The sequence below is a fragment of the Rhineura floridana genome, chromosome 12 (genome assembly GCF_030035675.1).
Source record: "Rhineura floridana isolate rRhiFlo1 chromosome 12, rRhiFlo1.hap2, whole genome shotgun sequence".
Lineage (NCBI taxonomy): Eukaryota > Metazoa > Chordata > Lepidosauria > Squamata > Rhineuridae > Rhineura > Rhineura floridana.
In genome coordinates this window covers 32,692,838-32,719,989 of record NC_084491.1, presented here as the reverse complement: position 1 = coordinate 32,719,989, position 27,152 = coordinate 32,692,838, and the positions used below count along the sequence as shown (strand labels likewise).

At 42.4% G+C, this 27,152-nt stretch overlaps 1 protein-coding gene across 3 annotated transcripts in view; it reads left to right on the top strand.

The window, feature by feature from the left end:
- The first annotated feature begins 17,684 nt into the window (after window positions 1–17,684).
- ZBTB44 (zinc finger and BTB domain containing 44) overlaps window positions 17,685–27,152 on the top strand; it is a 38,848-nt gene continuing 29,380 nt past the window's right edge. For 2 of the 3 annotated variants that reach the window (XM_061592695.1, XM_061592696.1), the window contains exon 1: window positions 17,687–18,213. Coding sequence is in view for 1 of the 3 variants with exons in the window: in XM_061592697.1 (XP_061448681.1) it covers window positions 18,138–18,213 (76 nt within the window). In the remaining 2 variants the exon portion in view is untranslated. Of the gene's footprint in view, window positions 18,214–27,152 lie in introns of all 3 variants that reach the window. The other variant, XM_061592697.1, reaches the window with a different exon arrangement.

Here is a 27,152-nt window from a genome sequence, read left to right as displayed (position 1 = left end):
GACACCCTAGCACAAGAAAGTTAAATAATTTAAAAAGGGCATGGGAGAAGGTAAAGGGAGCAGGAAACTTAACATCTGGTAAACAGAGAGCTATGGATGCATATTATTTGATTTCTCTTCACTTGACTAGCAGCTAGGGATGGGCGAATCTCAGTTCTTCCAATCTTAGGCTCACTTCGCCACATTATTTATTATTATTATTTATTAAATTTATTAGTCGCCCATCTGGCTGGCTGTCCAGCCACTCTGGATGATGTACAAAAACATACATAAAACATTACAAATCTCAACAATAATAATAAAACCTAACCCACCCCAAAAGCCTGCCTGAAGAGCCAGGTCTTCAAGGCCCGGCGGAAGCTCATCACAGAGGGGGCATGGCGGAGATCATTTGGGAGGGAATTCCACAAAGTGGGGGACACAATTGAAAAAGCCCTCTCCCTAGTTCTCACCAGTCTAGCTGTTTTAACTGGTGGGATAAAGAGAAGGCCTTTTGAGGGTGATCTTGTTGAGCGGCATCCCTAATGATGTTGGAGGCGCTCCTTCAGATAGACTGGGCCAAAACTGTATAGGGTTTTAAAGGTCAGAACCAACACCTTGATTTGGGCCCGGAAAACAACCAGTAACCAGTGCAACTCCTTCAGCACTGGAGTGATGTGATCTCGGCGGCGGCTGCCTTTAATCAGGTGAGCCGCCACATTCTGTACCAGTTGCAGCTTCCGGACCGTTTTCAAGGGTAACCCCATGTAGAGCGCATTACAGTAGTCTAGGCGAAAGGAGACCAGGGCATGTACCACAGATGGGAGCAGATGGTTGGGAAGGTAGGGGCGTAGCCTCTGTATCAGATGGAGTTGATACAGCGCCACCCGGCTCATAGCCAAGACCTGAGCCTCCATGGACAGCTGGGAGTTGAGAATGACCCCCAGGCTGCGGACCTGGTATTTCAGGGGCAATTGTACCCCAGTTTGCAATTAAAATCCTCATGAAAATTCATCAGAACTTTAGCAGAAATTTCTCCTAATATACACTTGCATGTATGCGACTATGCCTGTGCACTTTCAGGAGGAAGAGTGGGATATAAATTCAGTTACTACTACTACTACTACTACTCCCTCTCTCTAAATATATATTCTTTTCCCCTAAAATAATGTTTTGTATGTTATTTTCACTAACATATACATTTTTATGGACACTTCACCCCAGTATATGTATTTACATACACATTACGTGACTGGAGAACTGCATTGTAACATTCTGAGAAGGGAGAATTTCAAAGAATGGCTCTGTTGCGGTTTGAGGGTTGTTTTGGGAAGTGAATTGGGTAGGTTCACCTTTAAATGTGTACTGAATCAAAATTCTCCATCCCTTCTAGAAGCTGAAAGTGTCAACTGACTCTATGGAAAAGCACCATCATTGCAGCGATATGAAAGTTCTGGCCAGGCCTGGCTTTCCCACCTGGTACTCTTGAGGAGCTGCTGGGCCCCCAGTGCTTTCACAGGACCTGCCAATGCATTAACACCTGTCCTGGGCCCCTATGCCAGGTGGACGAGAGTGAGCCACCATTTTAATTTCCCACAATGCTCCAGAGCAACACTACCTCAAAGGCACTAGCTACCTAGTTGTATTCACAGAGCTGCCACCAACACAGGTAAGCTGTTGAGATGTACACATATAGGAGGGTCCCCACCACCCTGCCAAGGGCCCTCTGAAACTTCAAACCAGTGCCTACTTTATGTGTGGTGTTAAATCTGTGATGGGACATTCACATATGACAATGACCACTTGCAGTCATCAAGTGATAAAGATGCAAATCAGCCAAAGTACATCCAGAACTGTGGTCTAAAGTTAGCAAACCCTCCTTTGAGAAGGGGAACTGGAGAATGGGGACAGAGCCTTTACGCTTTCAGAAATCAAGGAACGGCACAAAAATCCTCTAGGGAGACACTAAAAAGCTGCAGTCCTTGGAGAGCACCCTGATGAGGAAGGTTGTTAATTATGGTCGAGAGGGCACTCAGAAAAGCTGAGGCTGCACATAACCAAGTCAATTTATTTACTGGCCAAGAGACTCTGAAGCTCCAAATTGGACCAGAGCTTCATCACTCACGTTAACGGACTATGAATTTAATGGTTGCTGGATCAGATGTATAATGCCAAGGTTTCAGAGACAGCCAAATGTGTTATCAGAGCAGGTATGGTGTGTTCCAATACTGTAACATTAGATTGTTCCAGGAAGAGGCAATGCCATCCAGGCTGCAGCAGGGAAGGCACCAAATGCATCACGAAGAAAGACTCAGATTGCTTTCTTGGCAATGGAATGAGCAAAGATATTTATGGCATACATAATAACAGCAAAAACAAACAAGACCAAGATCATGGCATAGCATGTTTTCTTGTATTATTATTTATAATTCAGTATTTATACAAACAACATCAATGTACATGATGCCTTACAGAGGAGCATAAAAAGGAAGGCCTCTGCTCCAAGGAGCTTGCAAAACTGCATATTTACAATGAGGGAGGCCACAGGAAAAAAATGCTAGAGCACTTAAATGTACAGGTTATATTAAGTGGTGCTGCCCTTTCTCAGTGGCCCATGGGCACATTTAGATTTTTGAGTGAGTGCCGTGGGTATCACCCTCTCCTCCCCCCCCCAAGAGTCAGAAGGAAGTGTGTGCACATGCACACACGCATGCACAATTTTTGTTTTTCCAGGTGAGCTGGTTAAAGTCAGTTCCAGTAAAATTAATCTCAACCTTGTAAAGCACATAGAGCTGAAAGAGGAAGTGGGAAAGAGTGTCACTCTTCCAACTTCCTCCTTCAGCTGTATATACTTTTCAAGGGAGAAAAGGGTCACCACTCTCACCACCTCACCACCAGGGGGCAGTAGAGGAAGGCTCAGAAGCTTCATGGGCATCAGGGGAAGACTTCAAAAGCACCATTTTGCCCATAGGCATCGTGTTGGCAATCTGTGTTCTGTAGTGCTTTAGGAAAGTATTCAAAGCATCTCACATGCATTATGTCAGGCCTTGTCTGTACATGAAGTAGAATGAGGTGGTAAGACTGCTAAAGTGATCTGCATTTGAATATTCTGTTGTACACCGCCCTGAGAGCTTGTCGCTAAAGGGCGGTCTAAAAGTACAATAAATAAATAAAAATAAATAAATAAATATATTTTGAACATATTTGAATGCTCCCCTATAGGTGAAAAAAAGAACTCATTGAAAATAAGAGAAATAAGCACAGTACACAAATGGCTGGACTAAAAGTTTTTACTGTGATGTGCTAGGTTTCTGTTCACAGACTGTTTGGTGGTTGGTTGTTAAATGAGGGAAGCATTCAAAAATGTCATCTCCCACGCATAATGTGAAATAGCACAGAAGTGGTGCAGTCCACCCCACCCTTCTTCCTCATTCTGCTGCAGGGGCCGACTCAGCCACAAGGCTTCTGGAGTCCTCAGCTCCAACTTTTGCATTGCTCATTGATGCCAATTCCTCAGCTCCAATGCCCAGTTGGTTCCTTAGTCCGAGTCCAGGCTTCTTCATTGACTTTGACCTCCTGGCATACAGTATCTTGGGCAGTTACCTACAGCTCACCCCTGACAACCACATTCCATATGGCAATCATAACAGCCAAGGATGACTTATCAGGGGAAAGTCTTGTATTTTCACTGGTACAAACAATAGCATCATCCAGTGCAAGAAAAATGCAATGTACAATTGGATCCAGGGGAAAATAATAATGATGTGAACCCCAAATATAGCCCTCAGTCAGCTACCAAGTCAGCCTGTAGGGAATTTAACACTCAATGTATCTCCATGCTGCCTAACAGCTGGTCACTAGCCATAGGAACATAGGAAGCTGCCTTATACTGAGTCAGATCACTGGGCCATCTAGCTCAGCATTGTCTATACCAGCCTTTCCCAACCAGTGTGCCTCCAGATGTTGCTGGACCACAACTCCCATCAGCCTCAGCAACCATTGCCAATGGTCAAGAAAGATGGGAATTGTGGTCCAACAACATCTGGAGGCACACTGGTTGGGAAAGGCTGGTATATACAGACTGGCAGCAGCTCTCCAAGGTTTCAGGTAGGAGACATTATCAGCCCTAACTGGAGATTCCAGAGATTGAACCTGGGACCCTCTGCATGAAAAACAGATACTTTGCCACTGAGTCACATAGAATGGCAATTGGTGCCTCAGAGAAAGCTTGGGGGGGCAGGGAGGACTAAGATCCCATAGCAGGATCCCATCCTGATTTCAATGAATCCGTGAGTACTTCTATGGTGGGGTTTGTTCTTTTATTAGCCAGTTTGCTACATCTTTCATCCCCCCCCCCAATTTGTACAACAGCAAGTCTGACATACACCACTATGAGCTATTCAGCAGGATGTGCCGTTTGGAGGAGCAGTCTAGGGCACTTCCCAGAATTCTCTGCAACACACAATGGTTCCACTACAGACACGCAAGGTCTCCTTGGCAGAAAAGTTGATGAAGAAACGGTCCTCTTAAGTTGTACATTTGGGGGAGGGGAAACCCACAAGTTTTGGAAGGATAGAAGGCTTTCCAGGAGCAAAGACAGAGATAAGAAAAAGGACTTTCTGGCAAAGGGATAGTTCCCGTCATTGTCCTCAGGGCGTCTGCTTTAAAGAATGAAAACTCCACATGATCAAGTCAAAAATAAATCCCAGCCTTGGTGGCAGGAAGAACTAAAACGGCCATGAAAGGAAGCAGACTGGGTGGAGAGCGGAATGCACGGGGCCAATCCATCACAGATCTAGGTTGTCAACAGTTATCATGAGAAAATTAGTCATCTCCTCCAAACTGTGATATCAGAAAGGCAATTACACCACAACGGCTATTAAGGAGCCAAGAGATAGCAATGGGTGTCCACCTTGTGCAGACAGGAAGCTGGAGATTTCACATCCAGATTTCCCCAGTTCAGGGCTGCTGAATTGCTTAGACAGGAACTATTGATTGAATGATCCCCACCACTGTGTGGTTTGTTTGTTTTTTTTAAAAAGAATCAAATAAAATCTCAAGGGGATATTTCCTGGAGTTGTGACAGTACAAAGTGTTCCATTGTGAGGCAAAGCTCAGAGAAAGCCATCGTCAAGTGCTACAAGCTGTGAAGAGTGATAGAAAATAGTTCCGATAAGCAATGGGGGCTCCAGGCAGTGGCTTCAAAGAGGCGGCCAACAAATGTTCTTGCAACTGAGATTTTGAGAGCAACAACTCATGATAAAGGCTCTGTGAGGGAATGTGGTAAGGACTGTAAGTGCCAGTTTCAACGCAACAGAGGAAAGTGCACAGCTAAAATCCTCTGCTACAATGGTATTTTCATGGGCTAGAGCATGATAAGCATTGTGTTAGCTTATACATTTCTAACACACTGTCACACTCCAGCACAGGTGTGGGGAACCTTTGGCCCTACAGATGTTGCTGAACTATAACGCCCATCAGCCCTGTGGCAATGGCCACGGATGATGAGAGGAAGTTCAGCAACATCTGGAGGTGCTACTACCTGAAGATGCCAGAGACTACCTTGGCTGTGAGTGCTGCAAGCCCCTCCTTGCTTGCTGGCCTCTTTCTACCTGGCCTTATTCCAGCTACAAAAGCTGCTCCTGACTGTAGGATGCTGTTTAGGGGCTTTGTTTGGGCCAAAATTTAATTCTGGGGTCAGTTATTATTGCTGTTATTGGGATTCCCCTCACTTGATCGTCACCTTGCAGTGGTGAGTGGGCTTGCGTGTTCCAATGAACCCTGTGAGCGATGCCGTCGGGCGTCATGTACTCCCAGCAGGGTCACCCATGGCGGTAAGGTCAAGGGAGAGGAACCAGACAAAGAACGATCGAAGAAAGTCCTCAACGGCAGAACAGGTGGAGGATAACAATGTGTATGTTACAATGGCTGTGAAGGCGGATGAAGGCTGCAGCAGATAAAAGACTTCCAATCATCGTGGTATCCATGCCATTGGATCAAAGCCTTTTTCTGTCAAGATTGTGTGTTGATCGTTGTGCGCCGATCTCCCCACATAAAACAAATTCACGCACAGGCGTCTTCCAACCAAACCAAACCAAAAGTCCCATGGCAATTGGCGAATGGCAACAGAGGCAGGACTGGTAAATCCGGAAGCCCCTAGTCACGGACCAGCCCATGGGCCATGGATACAGACTCAGACGTCCTGGCTCAAGGACCGAGGCAGTTGAGTTGTTCGGCAGCTGTATCCACGACTGAGCAGTCCTATTCAGGATCCACTCTGCTCACCCCGTATGCAGAAGGGGCTAGAAAAGTTGCCCTAACCTATGTCCTCACTGTGGGAGGCTGTGTGGATCCAGAATTGGCCTCCACAGTCACTTACGGACCCACCATTAAAGACCTTATCTTGGAAGACAATCTTACTCGGCCACGAGTGATCGCCAATGAATGATTGTATTGGGATTATGTTGTTGTATTCTATTGGAGTTTATTATGAATTATAAGAGTATTGTTTCAATTTATTGTATAAATCTTAATGAGATGTTTTCTTTAATTTATTGACTATCTGAAGTTCGTTTTGTAACTGATTGAGATTGCAGTCCAATACACATTTACCTAGGAGTAAGTCCCATTGAACCCAATGGAGCTTACTTCTGAGTAGACATGTATTGGATTGTAGCCCGAGTCATGTAACTTTTTTTCATGTTGTGAGTTGCCTGGAGCATAGATTACTATGGAAAGGTAGCACAGAAATAAACCATGGGTATGATGATGGGGGGCCATATGCTCCCTACACGTGCTCTAGCATAACCAAAAACTAGAATTCAGAACAGGGCTATCCAGACAAAGGGACAATTTTCAAATGTGGGACCACCAGGGCAAAGAACAGGCATTACGGATGGGCGAGAATTTCGATCCACCTCACATTTCAAGCTGAATTTGTCAAATTCACACCTTCTGAAACAGCCAGTCTTTGAAATTCGAATTTTGTGATGCAGTTCGCCAACCAATGTTTGTAAAAACGCATATATTAGGGGAAAGTGTGTATAAAACAAATATATTAGTGAAAATGACATGCAAAAATGAATTATATGATGAGAAATGGCTTGTAAAAATGTGTATATTAGTCATAACTGCCTATAAAAAGGAGAAATTTATTAGGAGAAATTCGCACTAAAATTCTTGAGAATTTTCCTGAGGATTTTTTTTTTTAAAAAAAGCACAAACTGTTGCAGAAATGTGGAAAACTGAATTTAAGGTTGGATAAATGAGAAACAGAGAGAACGGAAATTGACACATCCTTCCATCCCTAGTGGTAGCCCTGGCATACATCATCCCCTCTCTTGTCAATGTTCAGGCTGTGCGTGCCACTGTTTGTTTGTTGATTTAATTAAAAGCATTTCTAAACCAAAAATGGCACCACACAAGAGGGAGATACCAGAAGGTTTGGGGAATCCCAAGGCTTGAAGGATTTCAAAAAAATGGCAAACTCTTGCAGGAATGTGGTGCCCTGAACTTAAGATTGGAAAAATGAGAAACTGAGAGAACCAAAATTGACAGATCTTTCCATCCCTAATAGGCATATCCTGGCATTCACTGCTGCCCAGAAGCTGAAAGAATGTCTGTACAGAATGCACCCCTGGGGATCTTAAAACATATAAACCCTCTGCCCTGAACATACATGCATCGGAACAATAGGTATCTCCCTAGGTTTGCACATGCTCAATACTCTCCTTTCAATCAATGTACTGTAACTTAAAAATGCTTTACTTTGGCTGTATGAGGCCCACAGTTTGCATTATGGGTCTTTGCTTGAATGATAAAAAGATGATCCCGTATCTAAGGAAACAGGAACTCAAATCCCAGCTGACATAAAGAGGCACAGCAGCTCCAATTGTTATCATGCCAGTTCAGATCAGCTTGCTAAGGAATCTTTATTTGAAGAGTTCAGGGGATATAAATTCAAGATGCCACCTTCTAATGTTATGGGTGAGGGTGGGGGGAATATCTACTGTTTTAAGAGCAAAGAAGGGGAGGTTTACATCAAGGGGCCTCACAATTAAAAGCTCTTGGATGCAAGGATGACAAGCTCAGCTGGAACATATGCAGTGCAGCTGCAGTGTTTACTTGCAATTACTGGACTAGGGTTACACAACTCTTCAAGTACCACACAGTGATGTATTAATACGCAGAGAAAAGAGCACCATGGAGTATGCCTCATTAGCCATCCTCTGCCCTAGGTTTCCAACCAAAAATGATTTGTTGTCATAGAACAGCCTAATGAGGTGAGCAGAGACTTCAGCCAGGGTTTGGGCAAAAAGGTGTGCCATTCAGATGTCACTGACAAGAGATAAAACTGGAAAGGGGTTTTAAAAACCATCAATATGAACATAATTCTATTCTTTTCACAGATCGATAACAGAGTAAAGTTGATGGGAATTCTTTGCATCCATGTCGTTCAGATATGCCTTGGCACACACAAAAAAAACATGCAAGGGGATGGGGAAGAGACAGAAGAAATGCAAAAGCTAATTTTCACTCCAAATTCTGGGTCAGTGCAGGCTGAAGATAATGATAACATTTTTTAGCAGCAGGGAAGGGGGGTTTTGTGTTCAAATGTACCTTTTTGTTCTGGGCAAGGTCTGTATTTATTTATTTTTTGGCAAATTTCCTTTGTTGTCAGTTTGAATCAGCAAAAAGTCTGCTCCAGGGGTGCCAATTGGCTAGTTTCCAAGAGATCAACAACACAAGTGAAGTTTTGGCAAGTGTATTTTTGAAGTTTATGATGGGGGGAGTGAAGGGTCGACACAGAAATGAATAGATGGACAGTCCATATGATGAATACAACAAGTTCAAGGGGGTTATTGTCAGTGGACCCCCTGCATGGGTGTAGGCCCTCTGCAGATGCTCAGCATTGAGCCTTGACGCCAGATCTGAGGAAAGTGGTAAGACTGACAACTGAGCCAATGTTTAACTTGAAATGTGTATCTGGAATTGACAGGCTTTGGCGAGGGTCAGGCCCCAGGCAGGTGGGTTCTGGGACTCAGGAATGGGGGAAGTGGATTTCAACCCAAATGGGTCAAGATCCAAGGCATCAATCAGAAAAAGAGAGCAGGAGTTTAAACAGTGTCTTCTCCCACAAGAGGGATATTGCTTGGACTAGAGAGCAAGCTCTAAGGCTAGAGCCATATAGGACTTGGTGGACACATATGGGTCCTTGGGGACAGCTGATGGGAACTGCAATCTAGATGGTGCTGTTAAAGCTCTGAATTTGATCTTCCAGGCTTGCAGTGGAAAGAGAGCACCAGTGGTGCAGGACATAAGGCACCACTAGAAGCCCCAATTTGCGACATCCTCCACCCCACCCCATTCCTTACACAAAATGTATGTTGCAAAACAAGAAGCATGCGGCAGATGTAGAACCTGTTGTGGCTGCTCTTCAAATATTACATCTGTTATTATCTTCACATGAAGGGCTATCTTACATTCCTGCTAAATTTGTTATTTGATTATTCTGCTACATAAGAAGAGCCCTGCTTGACCAGGTCAGTGGTCAGCCAGATACCTACGGGAAGCTTGCAAGCAGGACCTGGGTGCAACAGCACCTTCCCCATTTCTTTAGTCTATCCAGTGAATTCTTTTAAGGCAAAGGAGCCACGGATTCTTACTGCAAATTGGATGTCCTCAGACGCTAGTCATGTGGATTGGCTCTCACGAAATGAGTTTTAGGTACATTTGTGTAGGAGGAAATGGGGTGCATAAATGACTACATAGAACAAACATTGCAACTTCAACTGTCTCTTTCTGTTGAATCTGTATAGAATGGAATCCACATACATAGTCAACAATTGACTTCACTCTGAAGCAGCTGCCAAATTCTCAGCAAATGAAACAGTATTGGATGAGAAAACAGAACTGGGAATGGAAGTTGAGATACATAGCAGAAATGAGTGGGGTGGTTAACAGAACTGGCAGATCCTTCTCAACTGCATTGAATCAATAGTCCAGTGAAATCGACTTGGCATCATTCAAGCAGCTGTCACAATGGGATGAGTTTATCCAGCTGCAGGCCTAACACACATGTGCATACACAAACAAACCAGTTTCTAAATGATCTTAGTGGAGTGGAGCACTTCCCTTGAAACTAAAGTGTATCCATGTAGGAGTTCTAGGTTTCAAATGGGGACGATGCTGGTTTTGACCTATAAACCTAGGCCTTCATGGCCTAGGACAGACATACTTGGAGACAGCCTGTTCCCATATGAGCTCCCTTACTCCAAAAGCGTATTAAGGCTCTGCTCCACATTCCTTCATTATGAGAAGTTGGAACATTTGCAGTAAACAGCAGCACCTTTACAGCTTTATCCCTGCAGTTAGAGAACTCATCTCCAATCTTAGTGCTGTGGTGCTTCGTGCATAGAGCAAAGAGATTCCCTAATCTCCAATCTTAGATTGAAGATAACAGATCTCCATGCCTGATGTTTGATGACTGACAGGTGAGTGTCATCGGGTTTGGCCCTTATGGGCCAAATTCAGAGACCTGTGGGACATGCTCCACCACTGGACCATAGGAATATTATTTAAGAATTTATCTTGGGGTTGCTAACGTGGCTTTTGACTGTTTAACTTGAGCTTTTAGTATTTTTGCTGCAGTGTTTCAGTGTGCTGTAAAATTATTATTAGTTTCATTATTTTAATTAACATAAACTGCCATGTCCACATGGAAATCAGAAGAAGGCTAGGACGGGGGAGGGCAGCTGTGAGAGAACTAGAAAAGGTCCTCAAATGCAAAGATGCATCACTGAACACTAAAGTCAGGATCATTCAGACCATGGTATTCCCAATCTCTATGTGTGGATGTGAAAGTTGGACAGTGAAAAAGGTGGATAAGAGAAAAATCAACTCATTTGAAATGTGGTGCTGGAGGAGAGCTTTGCGCATAGCATGAACTGCGAAAAAGACAAATAATTAGGTGTTAGAACAAATTAAACCAGAACTGTCACTAGAAGCTAAAATGATGAAACTGAGGTTATCATACTTTGGACACATCATGAGAAGACACGATTCACTAGAAAAGACAATAATGCTGGGAAAAACAGCAGGGAGTAGAAAAAGAGGAAGGCCAAACAAGAGATAGATTGATTCCATAAAGGAAGCCACAGACCTGAACTTACAAGATCTGAGCAGGGTGGTTCACGACAGATGCTCTTGGAGGTCGCTGATTCATAGGGTCGCCATAAGTTGTAATTGACTTGAAGGCACGTAACAACAACAACAACCACATGGAAGGTGCTTTAAATATTAAAGTTGCAATCCTGAGCACATTTACTATGAGTAAGTCCAGAGCTTGGAAAAGTTACTTTTTAAAACTACAATTCCCATCAGCCCCAGCCAGCACGGCCACTGGATTGGGCTGATGGGAGTTGTAGTTCAAAAAAAGTAACTTTTCCAAGCTCTGAGTAAGTCTTATTGAACTCAGTGGAACTTACTTCTGGGTAAACATCTTTAGGATTGACCTGCAAATGAACTCTTACACATCTTTACTGCTTTTACTTGGTTTGGCTGAAATTGTTACAGAGACTGAGCTTTTGAAGAGTTGGATGTTTAATAAACCTCTCTCCACCCTCCTAGCAAAAAATGAACTAGAGATCAGTACGTTTTAAGTGATGAACTGGCTTGGTAGCAGAAGCACAATAAGTGGGTCATCAGACCAGCTGTGGCATGATCTCCTTGGCAGACTAGCCAAGCAAAAATTCTTGGTATTTACTTTACCCTGGGACAAGCCTGTAGCTATCTTCATTATTCCATTCCAGGGATCATTATAAGATTTACTATTTAACTTTAAAAACTGGGGCCTGAGTTCCCCCCCTTCCCCCCCCCGTCTTTTAAATTGCAAGTCTGCAGGTAAGGAGTGTCTTGTTTTAACTTTTTGGCTGAAGATACAAATGCTCTAAATAAATAAATATGTGCATGCAGTTCTTTTCTACATAAAGGAAAGCACACAAGCTGATCACACTAAGAAATAAATCCAAATGATTTCAGTGGGATATACTTCCATATAAGTACACTTCTAGATTACAACCTCCTCCTCCCACACCAAAGGGAAACATCTGGAACTGGTACAAATTGGACGCAAGAACTAATAGATTTATCAGCAAAGTTGTGCATCAGTACATTTGGGCTGGAAATCAGAAAGCACATTGGGACTTGCAAAAACGAAGCTATAAAAATGTACTTTGTGGGAAACTTGACAGAGATAAATTTTGCTTGGCAGAATCTGATTGCCAGTATCTAATTCATATGCAAAAGGCACTGGTGTATTAATGCTAAATCTGTTCTTTGTCCTACAGGTACACTTTGATATACTGCTTGTCCTTCCTCCATCATGGAAGATTTTGGTTCTGCCTGCTCTTTCCTTGTAGCACTTTAAGGCTTATGTCCTAAATTTTAAGACCAGCATGTTCTGGTGGTGAAAGGGAAGACTGGTAGAACAGATCATTCTCCAATAAAGAGTAATTGAACAACATAATAATCTTTCTACAATAAAGAGTTCACAAATTTGCTTCAAATTGTGAATAATAATTTGTGCTAATTAGGAAAGAGTGGGGAAGCATACAAGGCCAGCAATTTCTCCACTGCTGCTACACACAAATAGAACACTCTGCTTTGATAACTATCCACAGGACAGAATGAATGCGTCCAATGGTTCTGAGGCAGTTGGTCACAATGGGGCTGGTTTATGATGGGAGGAGCAGAACAAGGAATTTAAATGGTAGCAGCTGAGTAAGGAGCGTGGCTGCTTCTTCTGAATGGCAGTAAACACTGAGCAGGTGAGTTAGGAATTGTGGCAAGTGAAATTATAAGGCTTACAGAAAGAAGGAAGGAAATTGAGAGCATTAAAAGGCCAGGAACTCAGCTGAAGAATAAAAACAGCATAAAGTAAATGATTGATCAATCATTTAGTTTCATCTCCCTTCACAATAACTCTGTAAAATTCACATAATGCACATTTATAGGACTCACAGCCCCAAAATATTGTAATGGCCACCAGTTTACATGGCTTCAAACACTCATTTATGTGGCCTTCATGAAACAGGCAATGCTAGGTTGATCCTTGCTCATTCTTTCCTGAACAACTATTGATTCTTGTTACTTTGTTTATTGAAATTTATTGCTGTAATTGAACTGAATTGCAATTTAATGAATCCATCCTAAATTTTCATAAGTATATATTGTACGATGTTATAAGAGTTATACCTTTTCTATTTATTCTGAATTGTTGTTATACTCATAAACAGTTATGTTACTGATTATTTATTTATTTATTTGATTTATATCCCACCCTTCCTCCCAGTAGGAACCCAGGGCGGCACACAAAAGCACTAAAAACACTTTAAAACATCATAAAAATAGACTTTAAATATATTAAAATAAACATCTTTAAAAACATTTTTTTTTTAAAAACTTTAAAAACATATTTTTAAACCCAGGGACGGTTAAAAACAAAAAAAGGCATTCCAACACAGACTCAGACTGGGATAAAGTCTCAACTTAAAAGGCTCGTTGAAAGAGGAAGCTCTTCAGTAGGAGCCGAAAAGATAACAGAGATGGCACCTGTCTAATATTTAAGGGGAGAGAATTCCAAAGGGTAGGTGCCACTACGCTAAAGGTCCGCTTCCTATGTTGTGCAGAATGGACCTCCTGATAAGATGGTATCTGCAGAAGGCCCCCACCTGCAGAGCACAGTGATCTACTGGGTCTATAAGGAATAAGACGGTCTTTCAGGTATCCTGGTCCCAAGCTGTATAATGTTTTGTATACCAAACTAGAACCTTGAACTTAGCCCAGTAGCTAATAGGTAGCCAGTGCAATTCTTTCAGCAGCAGGCTGACATGTTGGCAATACCATGCCCCAGTGAGTAGTTACTGATGTGAGCTATATATATATTATTCTCCAGAGGAATAGCCATATTGGTCTGCTGCACCAAAACCAGCAAAATGTCTTGTGGTATGTATGTATTTAATTAATTAATTAATATCCTGCCCTTCCTCCTAGGAGCCCAGGGCAGCAAACAAAATCACTAAAAAACATTATAAAATATCTTAATGGCGTAAACTTTTGTGGACCAGAGTCTACTCCATCAGATGCATGTAATACTATCCTTAGTTGGCACCAGGCATACATACACATTGGTGTGGAGAGAGAAAAATCTTAGCTGAGAGGTCACAGAGAAATAAAATGCAAGAAATATAGACAGCATTAATTGTGTTAAACCTTAAAATATATGTAAAATAACTACAGTGACTTGTCACAAAGCAGTGCTGAAGTTAACACAAATATCCTGGCATTGGATTAGTAAATTAACTAACATCTGTAGTTAAGTTCTGTAGTTATTCTGACATTGTTGTATTGATTTTTCACCTTTTGGAGGGGAGTTCCTTTGGAAAATAAAAGGGATGACAAATATTATATAAATAATTTTTATTATCTAAATATAATATATAAATGAGTGTACATAATTTTAACTAAGAAAATCTACTTACAGCATTCTTAAAAGAAGAAAGCTTAACATAACTCATCACTCCATCACAAACTGACTTGAATTCATTTTTTTAAAAATGACGATTCATTTAAGGAAATTACAATGAGGATTACATGTGGTTGGACAGGGTCCTGAACCTTCAAAATAATATATTATGAAGATGCTCTATTTTTCAACAAACCCATTGTCTCTCTCCTTCTCTACCTCTTCACGCTGTTGCTATGCACTATGTCTTAGATTTTTAACAGCCAGTCTGATGTCAATCAAAGTAACCTTTATTGTGTTTTGCATCTGTTGTCCTCATGGTGGTTTTGATTTGATTTTTTCTGGGTTTTTTTAGAAAATTCACCCTTCCTAACACAATTCCCTTCCTGAGTAGACATGTGCAGGATTGCACAGTAAAAGCATGCTTACAGAGCGATATTACACGTGTGTGGTCAGAAGCCCCATTGCTTTCATTAGCTCTTCCTTAGGCTTATATAGGATAGTACTAGAAACCGACAATCCCGTCTTCCTATCCTATTTACAGAGGAGTTGCTGTTATGTACCTTCAAGTCCAACAGCATTTGTCACGAACCACCCTGTTCAAATGTTGTATGTTCAGGTCTGTGGCTTCCTTTATGGAATCAATCCATCTCTTCTTTGGCCTTCCTCTTTTTCGACTCCCTTGTTTTTCCCAGCACTATTGTCTTTTCTAGTGAATCACGTCTTCTCATTATGCGTCCGAAGTATGATAACCTCAATTTCATCATTTTAGCTTCTAATGACAGTTCTGGTTTAATTTGTTCTAACACCCAATTATTCTTCTTTTTCACATATGGTATCCACAAAGCTCTCCTCCAACACATTTCGATTTTTCTCTAATCCGCTCTTTTCACTGTCCAACTTTCACATCCATACATAGAGATTGGGAATACCATGGTCTGAATGATCCAGACTTTAGCATTCAGTGATACATCTTTGCATTTGAGGACCTTTTCTAGTTTTCTCATAGTTGCCTTCCCCAGTCCTAGCCTTCTTCTGATTTCTTGACTATTGTCTCCATTTTGATTAATGACTGTGCCAAGGTATTGATAATCCTTGACAAGTTCAATGTCCTTGTTGTCAACTTTAAAGTTACATAAATCTTCTGTTGTCATTACTTTAGTCTTCTTGACGTTCAACTGTAGTCCTGCTTTTGTGCTTTCCTCATTAACTTTTATCAGCATTCATTTCAAATCATTACTGGTTTCTGCTAAGAGTATGGTATTGTCTACATATCTTAAATTATTGATATTTCTCCCTCCAATTTTCACAACTCCTTCATCTTGGTCCAATCCCACTTTCCGTATATGTTCTGCGTATAGATTAAACAAGTAGGTTGATAAAATACACCCGTCTCACACCCTTTCTGATTGAAAATCAATGTTTCTCCATATTCTGTCCTTACATTAGCCTCTTGTCCAGAGTATAGGTTGTGCATCAGATCAGATGCTGTGGCACCCCCATTTCTTTTACGGCATTGCATAGTTTTTCATGATCTACACACAATCAAAGGCTTTGCTGTAATCTATAAAGCACAGGGTGATTTTCTTCTGAAATTCCTTGGTCCGTTCCATTATCTAATGTACGTTTGCGATATGATCTCTGGTGCCTCTTCCCTTTCCAAATCCAACTTGGACGTCTGGCATTTCTTGCTCCATATATGGTAAGGGCCTTTCTTGTAGAATCTTGAGCATTACTTTACTTGCATGGGATATTAAGGTAATAGTTCGATAATTACTGCATTCCCTGGAATCTCCTGTCTTTGGAATTGGGATGTATATTGAAAGCTTCCAGTCAGTGGGCCATTGTTTAGTTTTCCGTATTTGTTGACAATGTTTTGTCAAAATTTGGACAGATTCAGTCTCAGTAGCTTGTAGCAACTCTATTGGTATGTCTACTCAGAAGTAAACCTCACTGCCTCCAATGAGACATACCCCCTGCCCCATATGTGATTTTAGACTTACAGCCTTAGGTTGCAATCCAATACACACTTACCTGGGAGTATGTCCCATTGAACCCAATGGAGTTTTCTTCTGAGTAGACATGTACTGGATTGCAGCCTTAGGTGGCAACCCAATAACGTAGTGGCAAATTCAGAAGTGCAGGTTCCCTTCATGATAGTCACAGCCACACACCCTCCCAATTTTTTTTCTTACTGGGTTGAGAATGAGATCCTTGTCAATGCCTTCTCCCACAACAACAGATGTCCCTAGGAGTAAATGAACATGAAAGGGGAGTGTTAGCTTCTGAGAAGAGTCTTCACAGTGGCTGATTCACTGCCTTTCACTCTGATTGACTCAAATCAGCAGGAAAGGACAAGGAAGCATGTTAGAAGACTCTTCTCAGTGGCTAACACTTTCCCCTTTCATGCTTACTGGCTGGTAGGATGCTGGAAACATAGGGACCCTGCTCCCCAAAAAGTAAGGGGTCTAAGACCTCGGAAGACTACACTCCTGCTGCAGTCCAATGCACACTTACCTGGGAGTAAGTCCCACTGAACCCTATGAAGCTTACTTCTGAGTAGACATGTATTGGATTGCACTATTAATTACCCAGGAGTGAAGCTTCATTAAAGGGGGGGGGAAGCCAAGCGCACGGCACCGCAACAGAGGGTGCACACAAGCCTGTGATTACCGCGTAACAGCCTCGAGAGCTGAGTGGTAAAATTAAATAATAATCCCCGTTGCCAGGGAAGAACTGACCGTTTGGTCGTGTATATTTATTTAATTAGTCATTAATTTGCCAAATAATATGATCTGATTTGACCACTGTGTGTATATAATGGGTTTTTTTGTATCTTTCCCATGATGGAATAAACAAAATTCAACCTTAAAAAAAAGCCGCCCTGGGCTCCTCCTGGGAGGAAGGGCGGGCTACAGATTTAACAAATATATTTAATTACACCACCGCAGACATTTCTCAGGGAATACGCTCAAAGGTAGTTCAACTGACTTCTTCAGAGAGCCGCGCAGGTTCCACTTGCGGCTCGGCGCCGGCGCGCTCCCACTCCCACACGCGCCTACACTACGCTACGCCTTCTCCTCCTCCGGCTTTGGGCCCGCCCCCTCTGGTTGCTTGTGGGCCCGCCCCCTCTGGTTGCTTGTGGGCCCGCCCACTCCTTTCACACTCCGAACCCTCCCTCCACCCGTCCCTTCACAACAGCCGACGCCGCGTTGCATTGTGGGACACAAACAAAGTGCCCGGCTAGGCTGGAGTGAAGGGTGGCGGGGGGGGGGGGAGGAGGAGAGCTTGAGCGCCTGGGCCCCGCGCGCCAGTTACCTAGCCAGCGCGTGAGTGGCCCCGCGCCATCGTCGCCGCCTCCTCCCCCAATCCCCCCTCCACCTCGCTGCGCGAGAGCGCTTGCGTACGGGCGCGCAGGCCTCCGCCTCCTCCTCCTCTCTTTCCTCCTCCCCCCTTCTTTTTGACGCCCGCGGCGCGAGCCCAGAAGAACCAACGGCTGTGGTGCTGCTGGCGGCGGTGGCCGCCATGGCCCAGCACGGGCCTAGACGCGGGCCGAGATAGGGGGGAGGCGGCTTCGCCTCTAGGCCCGGGGAGGGGGACGAAAAGAAGAAAGCTCGGTCTCCTGCAGATATATATGTATATATTTACACACACACACACACACACACGCCTACCGAGCCCGGAAAAGGAGAGAGCCTCGCCAATAGCAGGTAATGGGGACTGAAAGAGGTGGGGGTGGGTAGGTGGGTTTGGGATTTGTGAGGAGAAAGAGGAGGGGCGGCCGGAGGGGAGGGGAGACGCAAACAAGCCCCGCCCCCATTTCTGAAGAGTCCATTCCCTTCCTCCTACTCCCCTCCCGCGCGTTCCCCCACATTGACCCTCATTATTCTCCCTGGCCGTGTCTATCGGCATTCCTCTGCTCATTCATCTTCTGTGAAATCTTCCTGTTCGCTCGCCCTGTCATCTTTTCGTGTCGATTTTTTATTATCTACTTGAATTTTTGGCGGTGGGGAGGGAAAAGGTCCCTGCTTACAATTGCAATAATAGAAAACAACGCAAAAAAGGGATGAAGTGATGAAAGTGGAGGAGTAAGGGAATAAACAAATTTAGGTACGTTCAGGTTGAGCGTGATTGCACACAAACACAGCTGCTAACTATGATTCCCTCCCTAGCTTTAATTCACCTGGTCTTTAAAATTTGTTTATTTTAAAAGTACAGTATATATGTTTTTCCAGTGCCAACAAAAATAGTCCATTCATCATTACTCCAAAACTGGCACCTGTTCTCTTTATTCCTGGTGGCTTTGCCTCTTTTTCTCCCTTCCTCTTTTCTGCATCAAAACTTGCTGTTTTCTATTTCCACAGACTGGCTTTGGCCCAGAGTTAGCTATTTTCTCTTAAGTAGGCCAGTCTTCTCAAGCCTTGTGCCCTCCAGATGTTAGACTCAGAGGCCCATTAGCCCCAGCCAGCATGGTCAAGGATGATAGGAGTTCAACAACATCTGGGAGGCAACAGGTTAGGGATAGCTGCAATAGATCATGTCTGACCTGGTATCTTTTCATGTTTGTCTATATTTCAGATATCATACACTGTCAACTCTTGTAGTTTCCCTTACCTGTGCCATTTATCCACCCTGCTTTCTTTCTCAGATCTTACACTCAGTGTTAGTGACGTATTTTGGCCATCCTTTCATTATGCTATCCCATAAAAGATTTATTCTGTGTCCCTTTGCACTTACCTACTTTATCCTTTTATAAAATGCCAGTTAGTCTGATACCTACCCCTACCTTATCTTGTCTTGGACTTTGTTATCTTTCTTTACACTCTGATGTAGATCACATTCAGTAATCCACAACACTGGTGCTTGTCATCTGTTTACAACATGGCTTTTTTCATAGGTCGCCCTTCCTTGATACTTCACCCTTTTGTGCAACAATTCCTAGACCATTTATTTATTATTTATTATTTTATTAATTAAACTTAACAATTAAACTAGCAATAGCTCTCTGGGCGGTGAACATCAGAAAAATACAATAAAAATTACACAATCTAATAGAACAAAGTATATAAAAACTATACAATCTAAAATCAGATACAACAGTTTAAAATTAAGTCGACTTAAATTAAAATGCCTCAGAGAAGAGGAAGGTTTTAACTTGGCGCCGAAAAGATGATAATGTCGGCGCCAAGCACACCTCCTCGGGGAGACTATTCCATAGTTCGGGGGCCACCACTGAGAAGGCCCTAGATCTTGTCACCACTCTCCGGGCCTCCCTATGGGTCGGGACCCGGAGGAGGGCCTTCGTAGTAGACCGTAATGTACAGGCCAGTGCATATCGGGAGAGGCGTTCCGACAGGTATCGTGGTCCCGCACCATATAAGGCTTTATAGGTTAGTACCAACACTTTGAATCTGGCCCGGAAGCATATTGGAAGCCAGTGCAGGCGAGCCAGAACAGGTGTTATATGCTCCGACCGCTTGGTTCTTGTTAGCAATCTGGCTGCCACATTTTGCACTAGCTGTAGCTTCCGAACCATCTTCAAAGGTAGCCCTACCTTTCTTTCTCAAATTCCATTTCCTTTATCTGTTGACTTATATCAACTTTGCTTTGATGTGCCACAGTGTCCAGCAGACCTTTAACCAGAATTTTTATGGTAATGAGAGGTTAAAGGGTATAGAGGGAAGGGCAACATGAGCTGTTTTTTTACCAGAACAGTGGGAGCTAATAGAAGGTTCCCACTTACTATTTTAGTAGAATAGTGACTGCACACACTTTTGTTTAATAACAAGCAAACAAAAACCCTGAAAATTCAGGGAAAGTGCCTAACCATTTTCCCCAGTGTGATCATTTCCTATATGCCTCACTATCACCACAATTTTCCTTAAGGTTACTTCTTTTTTAGCTGTTTTTTCTTACACCATTCTATGCCTTCCAAAAGCCCGTTCTCCTCTTCTCAATAAACATAATAAAAATGTTAAGACATGGTTTTGTTTCTGTTGGACCATGGAAATTCTTCTCCATCAGTACAAAAGGTGACATTTCACTTCAGTAAGTTGATTTTTTTCAGTCTTTGTTGGCAGGTAATTTATTTTTGTATAACTAGTTAAACTAGTATAGGCTAGCTGATGGTATTGAACTTATATACCGATAATCTACATGCAGCATTATCCTTTGTGGAGTTAGGCATGCTTATTTTCATTAAAATCAACAGGCGTAAGGACACCAAACTGCACTGGATTATAGCCTTAAATTATTATATACATTGTTAATCACTTGCCTAGGCAGCTTGGTATGATGCATGGAGAAGTCCTTAAAACAAGAATATGGTTATACAGTGTTTAGAATTGACTTCAACACATGGTATGGAGACTACATTAACAAAAGGCAATTTCCACTTGCTTCCCATAAGCTAATAGGAGCCTAACCACTGGCTATGCTGGCCTAGGATTATGGGAGCCAAATAACCAACAACACCTAGAGAGCTGCAGGGTCCCCATCCTTGCCGTAAGCCAGTAAAAGTTAACCATGAGTATTATTCCAGACAGGCCCCAGAAGTTTTCCTGTCCAAGGAATATCTGCTCCATAGTGAACTTGCCCTAAAAGGTGGAGTAGAAAATCAATTGTTGGCAAGCCAAGTGAGCAAAGCAGAAAAAAAGCAAACATTGGTATTATTGGAGCATTATGTTACTTGCAGTGGATCTGTTTGAAAGATCAGGATACAGAGCGTTTCACAGTACTTTTTACTGTGGCTTATGATGAGCTACCAGTCCTTTTTTATGCTGCTAGGGAATCCTGGGGTGTGCTCGTCATAGCATGTTGTTCCCTTTCACCCATTACTCTTGGGTTACTAGCTTGAAGTAAATTCTGAACTTTTGCCATCAGATTCTAACAAAGCCACGTTAGAACCATTATGGTGTTTGCATGATCATTTGTCCAAGGACAAAGCACAGGTGAAGTAAGAAATGGTGTATAGACTTTTTTTCGTGAAGCAATAGATTATAAGAAACATGGCTGGATATACTGTGGTAATTGGCTAAAAATAGGGTCTTTCTTTCTTCACTGAAGTACAGCCCTTGGTCAGTAAACAAATTCTGTTGCCCAGTACCAGATAAACCAGGAAAGAAATTTGTATGTGTGCTTTTCTTGACCCTTTAGTACTTCTGGTAATAATATACAAGAGCCTATTCTGTGGAAGAATCTGATGGGATACAGGCAGAAGTTTTGGGCATAATACTGCAGGTTAAAAGGTCAAGTCATGCGTACTTTCATAGTTTCCCTCTGTAGTTGTCTTTGCTTACTTCCAGGTTCTATAATGCTGGATCTGCTGAAGATAGCACATGTGCTTGTGTGTAGTGCTGTGTGGAGGAGCTGATGAACCTCAGTGAAGCAGCGGAGTTGTGCCTCCCTCCCATGTGGCCAGGATGGTTTACCACAAACAATGGCTAGTTAAACAAGCTAGTTTTATAACTGGTGATTTGAAGCAGGTTGTTCAGTAACTCACCATTGTTTGTTGTAAACCACAATCCTCAGTTCATTGGTAATGTTCAAGCAAGCTAAAAGCAAAACTAGGCAGAAGCCCACCTCCCAGCTACATGTGAGGGGACGGGTCTGGTACACAAGCCCGACACTTTGCTGAAGCTTGTGAAGGCTTCTCCGCATAGTACTAAGCCATAGTTTAGCATTATGTGCACTCTGGGCCTAGCTGGCAGCCTACATAAAGCAGCAGCATTTGATATGACTTCTTAACACTCTAGGGCAGTGGTTCGCAAACTTTTTTCTCCATGGACTACTTGAAAATTGAGGGTCTTGGTGGACCACTTAATGATTTTTTTCCCTTTTGTACAATGGCATCTTATAGCAATTGCAATGTGCTGTGCTAGATGCTATATGATTTTAATTGTATTTTATTGCTTTTATTTCTTATATTGTATTTTATTGGATAGCAATTTGAATACCATAGAATTCTATAGAATTCAGATTGTACATGTTCTTCACAGACATATTGTGGACCATCCGATTGAAGCTCGTGGTCCATGGACCACGTTTTGGGAACCCCTGCTCTAGAGTATATTTGGACCAGGAAATAGTTTCCTTAAGTACCTTTTATCAGTGTTACGTCTGTCCTATTTAGGGATCAATTTCAGGGTTGGAGGTAAAGTGAGAAGAGATTAATCCACACATGACTTGGTTTCACAGCCCACATGCTTTTCTTCCTCTAAGTCACTGGGAAAGAAGGAAGCGGGAGTTATTTTCTTAGTATCACAATCACCCTATGCAGGAAGTTGGAGTGAAATATGGTGATTAGATGCAGTGAGTTTCATAGTTGACGAAGTATTTGAATATGGATTTCCCATCTCCAATCTAGTATTCTCAAGCTACTGCATCACACTGGCTTAATAATATGATGTGGGCAAGGGGAAGTGTAATAAGGAATGTAGTAGCTAAAGAGACAAATTATGAATCAGGAGGTCTCTGGTTCAAATAACCCTCTGCCATGGACTCACTAGGTGGCCTTAAACACACACACCCTCAAGATTCAACCCCCCCCATCTGTAGTAATGAGTGGGAAATTATACTGATCTACATAACAGGGTTGCTGTAAGGAATACAGCTAGAGCAGTTTGAACCCTTAAAAGTTGTGTACAGATCTAGTAGTAATATTACTTCCTTGATATGAAGTACTAAAATCACTTTATCCCAGTGAAGTTTAGTGTCTGGTGCAGTGATTCTCAAACGGTGCGCCACGGCACATTGGTGCGCTGCAAGAGGTGGCTAGGTGTGCTGCGAATATTATGAAAGTATATTTTAAAAATGAGAATAAACCCATTTGTATAGAGATTTATTACATCCATGATCAATTAATAGCTAGGCTAGGCCCTAAAATATATTAATACATTTTTAATTTTGTACACAAAGTGCACCAGAAATTGTTTATGTTTTACAGTGCACTGCGAACCAAAAAAGTTTGAGAACCACTGGTCTGGTGGTTAGCAATTATACCGCTAGTTTTCAGCTTTCTCCTCAACCACAGAAGAAAGAAACTTTTAAGTGAAAGGAATTTAGAAATGTCTGCTATGTAGCAGCAGCCAGGGTATTGTTGGGTGCCCACTTGTTTAAAGTATCATATCCTGTTTGAAGGCTTTTATGATGAACATGTAGGGAACTTCTTTTTGAGATAGTGGCATGAAATGGCTGCCGTGTTAATGCTGAAATGAAGTTTACCAAGCTTTTGAGGTTGTCCAATAGATTGCTGAATTTTTGGATCCTCTAAGGCGGGTTGAAAACCTTTTTCTGCTCAAGGGCCACATTCCCTCTTGGGCAATCGTTCAAGGGCCACATACCAGTGGTGGGCAGGGCCAGAGGCAAAAGCGGGCAGAGCAATGAATGTAAATTTACCTTTGTACAGTAGTCCACTTTCTGCACACCCTCACACACTCCTCTCTATCCATCCAGATGAGCAAGAGGCATTATTGGAGCTCAAGAACACATACCCAGCCAGACAAAAACAGTTAAGGTACAAAACAATGGATGTGGCCTGCAAAGAAGGGATTGGCTTGGAGAGATTTCCAGGGACCACATAGAGAGGCCTGGAGGACCACATATGGTCCCCAAGCCTGAGGTTCCCCACCCCTGCTATAAGGTGCTTCCCCTCTCCCTCCTCCAAGTTCGATCAGCCAAAGCAGGATCTAGTTTGTGGAAGTTTAAATGCCAAGATAATTCATACAGCTGCCTTAGTTGATCCATTTGGATGAAACAACCATGGTTTTCAAGCCTATAAGTGAATCCATAGAGGGGAATCTGTCCTGTTGCAAATAAGGTCACAAAATTTTCTAGCCTTCAAAAGGGTTTTGCAGCCTGGCTATTGCAGTACCTCATTGTAAGAACCACTTCTTTTAAAGGGGTAAAAATCTAATCTTACATTTTAAAACACATAGGTTAAAAAAATCCAGCTATTCTGGGTTTACAAACTTAAGAACAAAGCTCCAAGGGATGAAGAAGCATGGTGACTTTTTACTATGAAAAACCAAAAAGAAACATACTGGATTCCTTTGCACAGGGGGCCACAGTTGTCTATGAGCCTTTCATTACTGGTTTTCCTCTACAGATTCTAATTGACCAAAGCCAAAATAGCAATTCTTGTTGAGCATACTAGCACCCAGGGCTTTTTTTCTGAAAGTAGTCACCAGTACAGAGTACCAGCACCTCTTTTTTTTTTGCTGCCCATGGCAGCCATTTTGTACTGGCACCCATTGCACTTTTATCAAGATACGAGTACTGGCACGTCATTTTTTACCAAAAACCCTCTGCTAGTATCTGTATACAATAAAACTGCATAACTTCACAGGTGAGCATCCTTACCTTCTCCTCCCAGGCTCCATTTAATTTGACCTGGGTTTTTCTAGAATTGAGGCCAGAAGTGATTTTCAGTGCCAGGGTTCATCCCATGTACATTGACGTAATATATTGATCTCTCCTGGCATTAGTATAGTGCCTTTTTTCTTCTCCCTCCCCCCACTGCCACCTCATGCTTTTTCATAAGCAGTCTTACTTAGCTCTTAGATAAGTTCCATTAAAAAGCAGCTTGCAGGCTATTTCTTTTAAGGTTCCTGCAACAAATGCAAATAACTAATTAAAGTCCACTTGTCATCTTTCCCTATGCCTTAGGGCAAGGAAAGGTAAATATATGGAAGAGCTCCTTCCAGAGACAGATACACACCCAAGATTAAAGAAAAATCTGCCAACTCAGTTATTATCTTCATATACTGAGCTTTGGTTAACAAACGGACACATCAGAGCTAAGCATCTCAACTGAGCAGTTTTTCTAAGACAATCTCGTTTGTGCTGGTGTGTTTGTCAATTCTGCAGCTGCAATTTAAAAAAAGAAAACGGGGAAGCATCTCTAAAGATTCTGTTTTGTTCAGACAATTTACTTAGTATAAAGTTGACTTGGTTTAGAAAGAGTGAGGATAATATCAGATACTTGTCTTGTTTAAACTTGAGCAAGATTCCTGAAAGTCACTTTCTTTTACAGAAGTGGCTTATATAATTGGGATGGGTGGGTTAACTTAATGCATACACACCTTGAGCATCTAAGTACAGCAGCACAATGACAAGCAGGAGGGGGGAAATTAACTTCAAAAAAGAAAAAGTGGGAAATTTTTCATGTCAAATTGAGTGAAACTTTTAAAGCAGTTTTTTTTTAAAGTTAAACAGCTAATTCACACTGCTGTAATTTACAGATCTAGTAGGTGATTTTAGACACTGAATTTAATTGTCTTACCAGGGGTTAGGGAGCCTTTAAACAATCGTGTGCATTACTTCGCTTGTGAAACACAACATATTTTGGTTCTCCACCATCCCCATCAGAATTCAATACTTTACAATGACTTTTAGATTTCTGATATGTTAGAGCAAAAAGAAAAAAAGCCCACAGTTGCCAACCTTGATTTTTTTAAAATGAAAATTCTGTTGAGCACGTGCAGATCTCACTTAAATCATAGCATCTGCTAGACTACAGGGATGAAATTTGCTTCTGCTTTCCTGGTGCTGTATATTTACTTGAGAATAAGCATCATTTTGTTGTGGGAAAGGATAATAAAATAAAAATAATAAAACCAGCATCTGTATCCATGTGGCTGGCCACCTCCTAACTATAAAAAAATATTGTAGATATAAGGTGAGAGGATGGTTTGGCAACCAACAACAGCCCTGGTGGGCCCTGCATACCCATGCCAGCCCAGATGCTGACATGGAGTCTGTTTGCCAATGCCCCCATCATCTGCCACATTCTAGTCATTCCCTCCCCCACCTGACCCCAAAGTCCACCCGTAGCTGCATAATAGCATAGCTACTGTGAAATTACTAACCAAGGGTGATCTTCAGTGCCAGTCCTGCTCAGATTACACCCACTAAAATTAATAGAGTTGACTAACTTTAGTTGAACATCCCAACATATAACTGCTCCTAAATTAACGTTTAGGGATATTTATTTTTGAGCTAGTCTCCGAAAAGGAGCTGGTTCTAGTTGCAGGCTGAGGATGTAGACAGGATTCTTGGGGGGGTATGGCCAACCACTTGCATGTTCGAGCCTTGGCCTTATTCCCTAATAGTAGCTAACCAGAGGGAATAGACTGGCTGCGTCTGGGAAAATGTGTCTTTATAAGAGGGCGCAGTCCTTCCGGCATTCCTTTAAGAAGTCAGTTGGGACAACTACTCCTTAAGAACTCTGAGAATTATAACAACTCTGGACCCTAAGGAGTGTAACAAATATCAGCCAGGCACAGATACCTCTTTTGGGCAAAGTACCTGAGTGAGTGGTGGCTATGCAACTCTGGAGTCTCTTGGATGAAACTGATCTTCTAAACCAGGAGTGGGGAACCTTTTTCAGCTTAATGGCCACATTCCCCAGTAAGCAATCTTCCAGTTGTGTGTGTGTATGGCAAATGTGAGTGTGGTCAGACACGCACCACTCTCCATCCATGCAAGTGAGAGGCGGTATTACATTTCAGGGACACATTTCAGCTAGGCAAAAACACTAGGTGAGGGCGCAGAGCAGAATTCTGAGGGCTGAACAGAGAGACCTTGTCTGAGATTTCCCACCACTGTTCTAGACTTATTTAAACCTGGTTTCAGGCCTGGTTTTAGCATA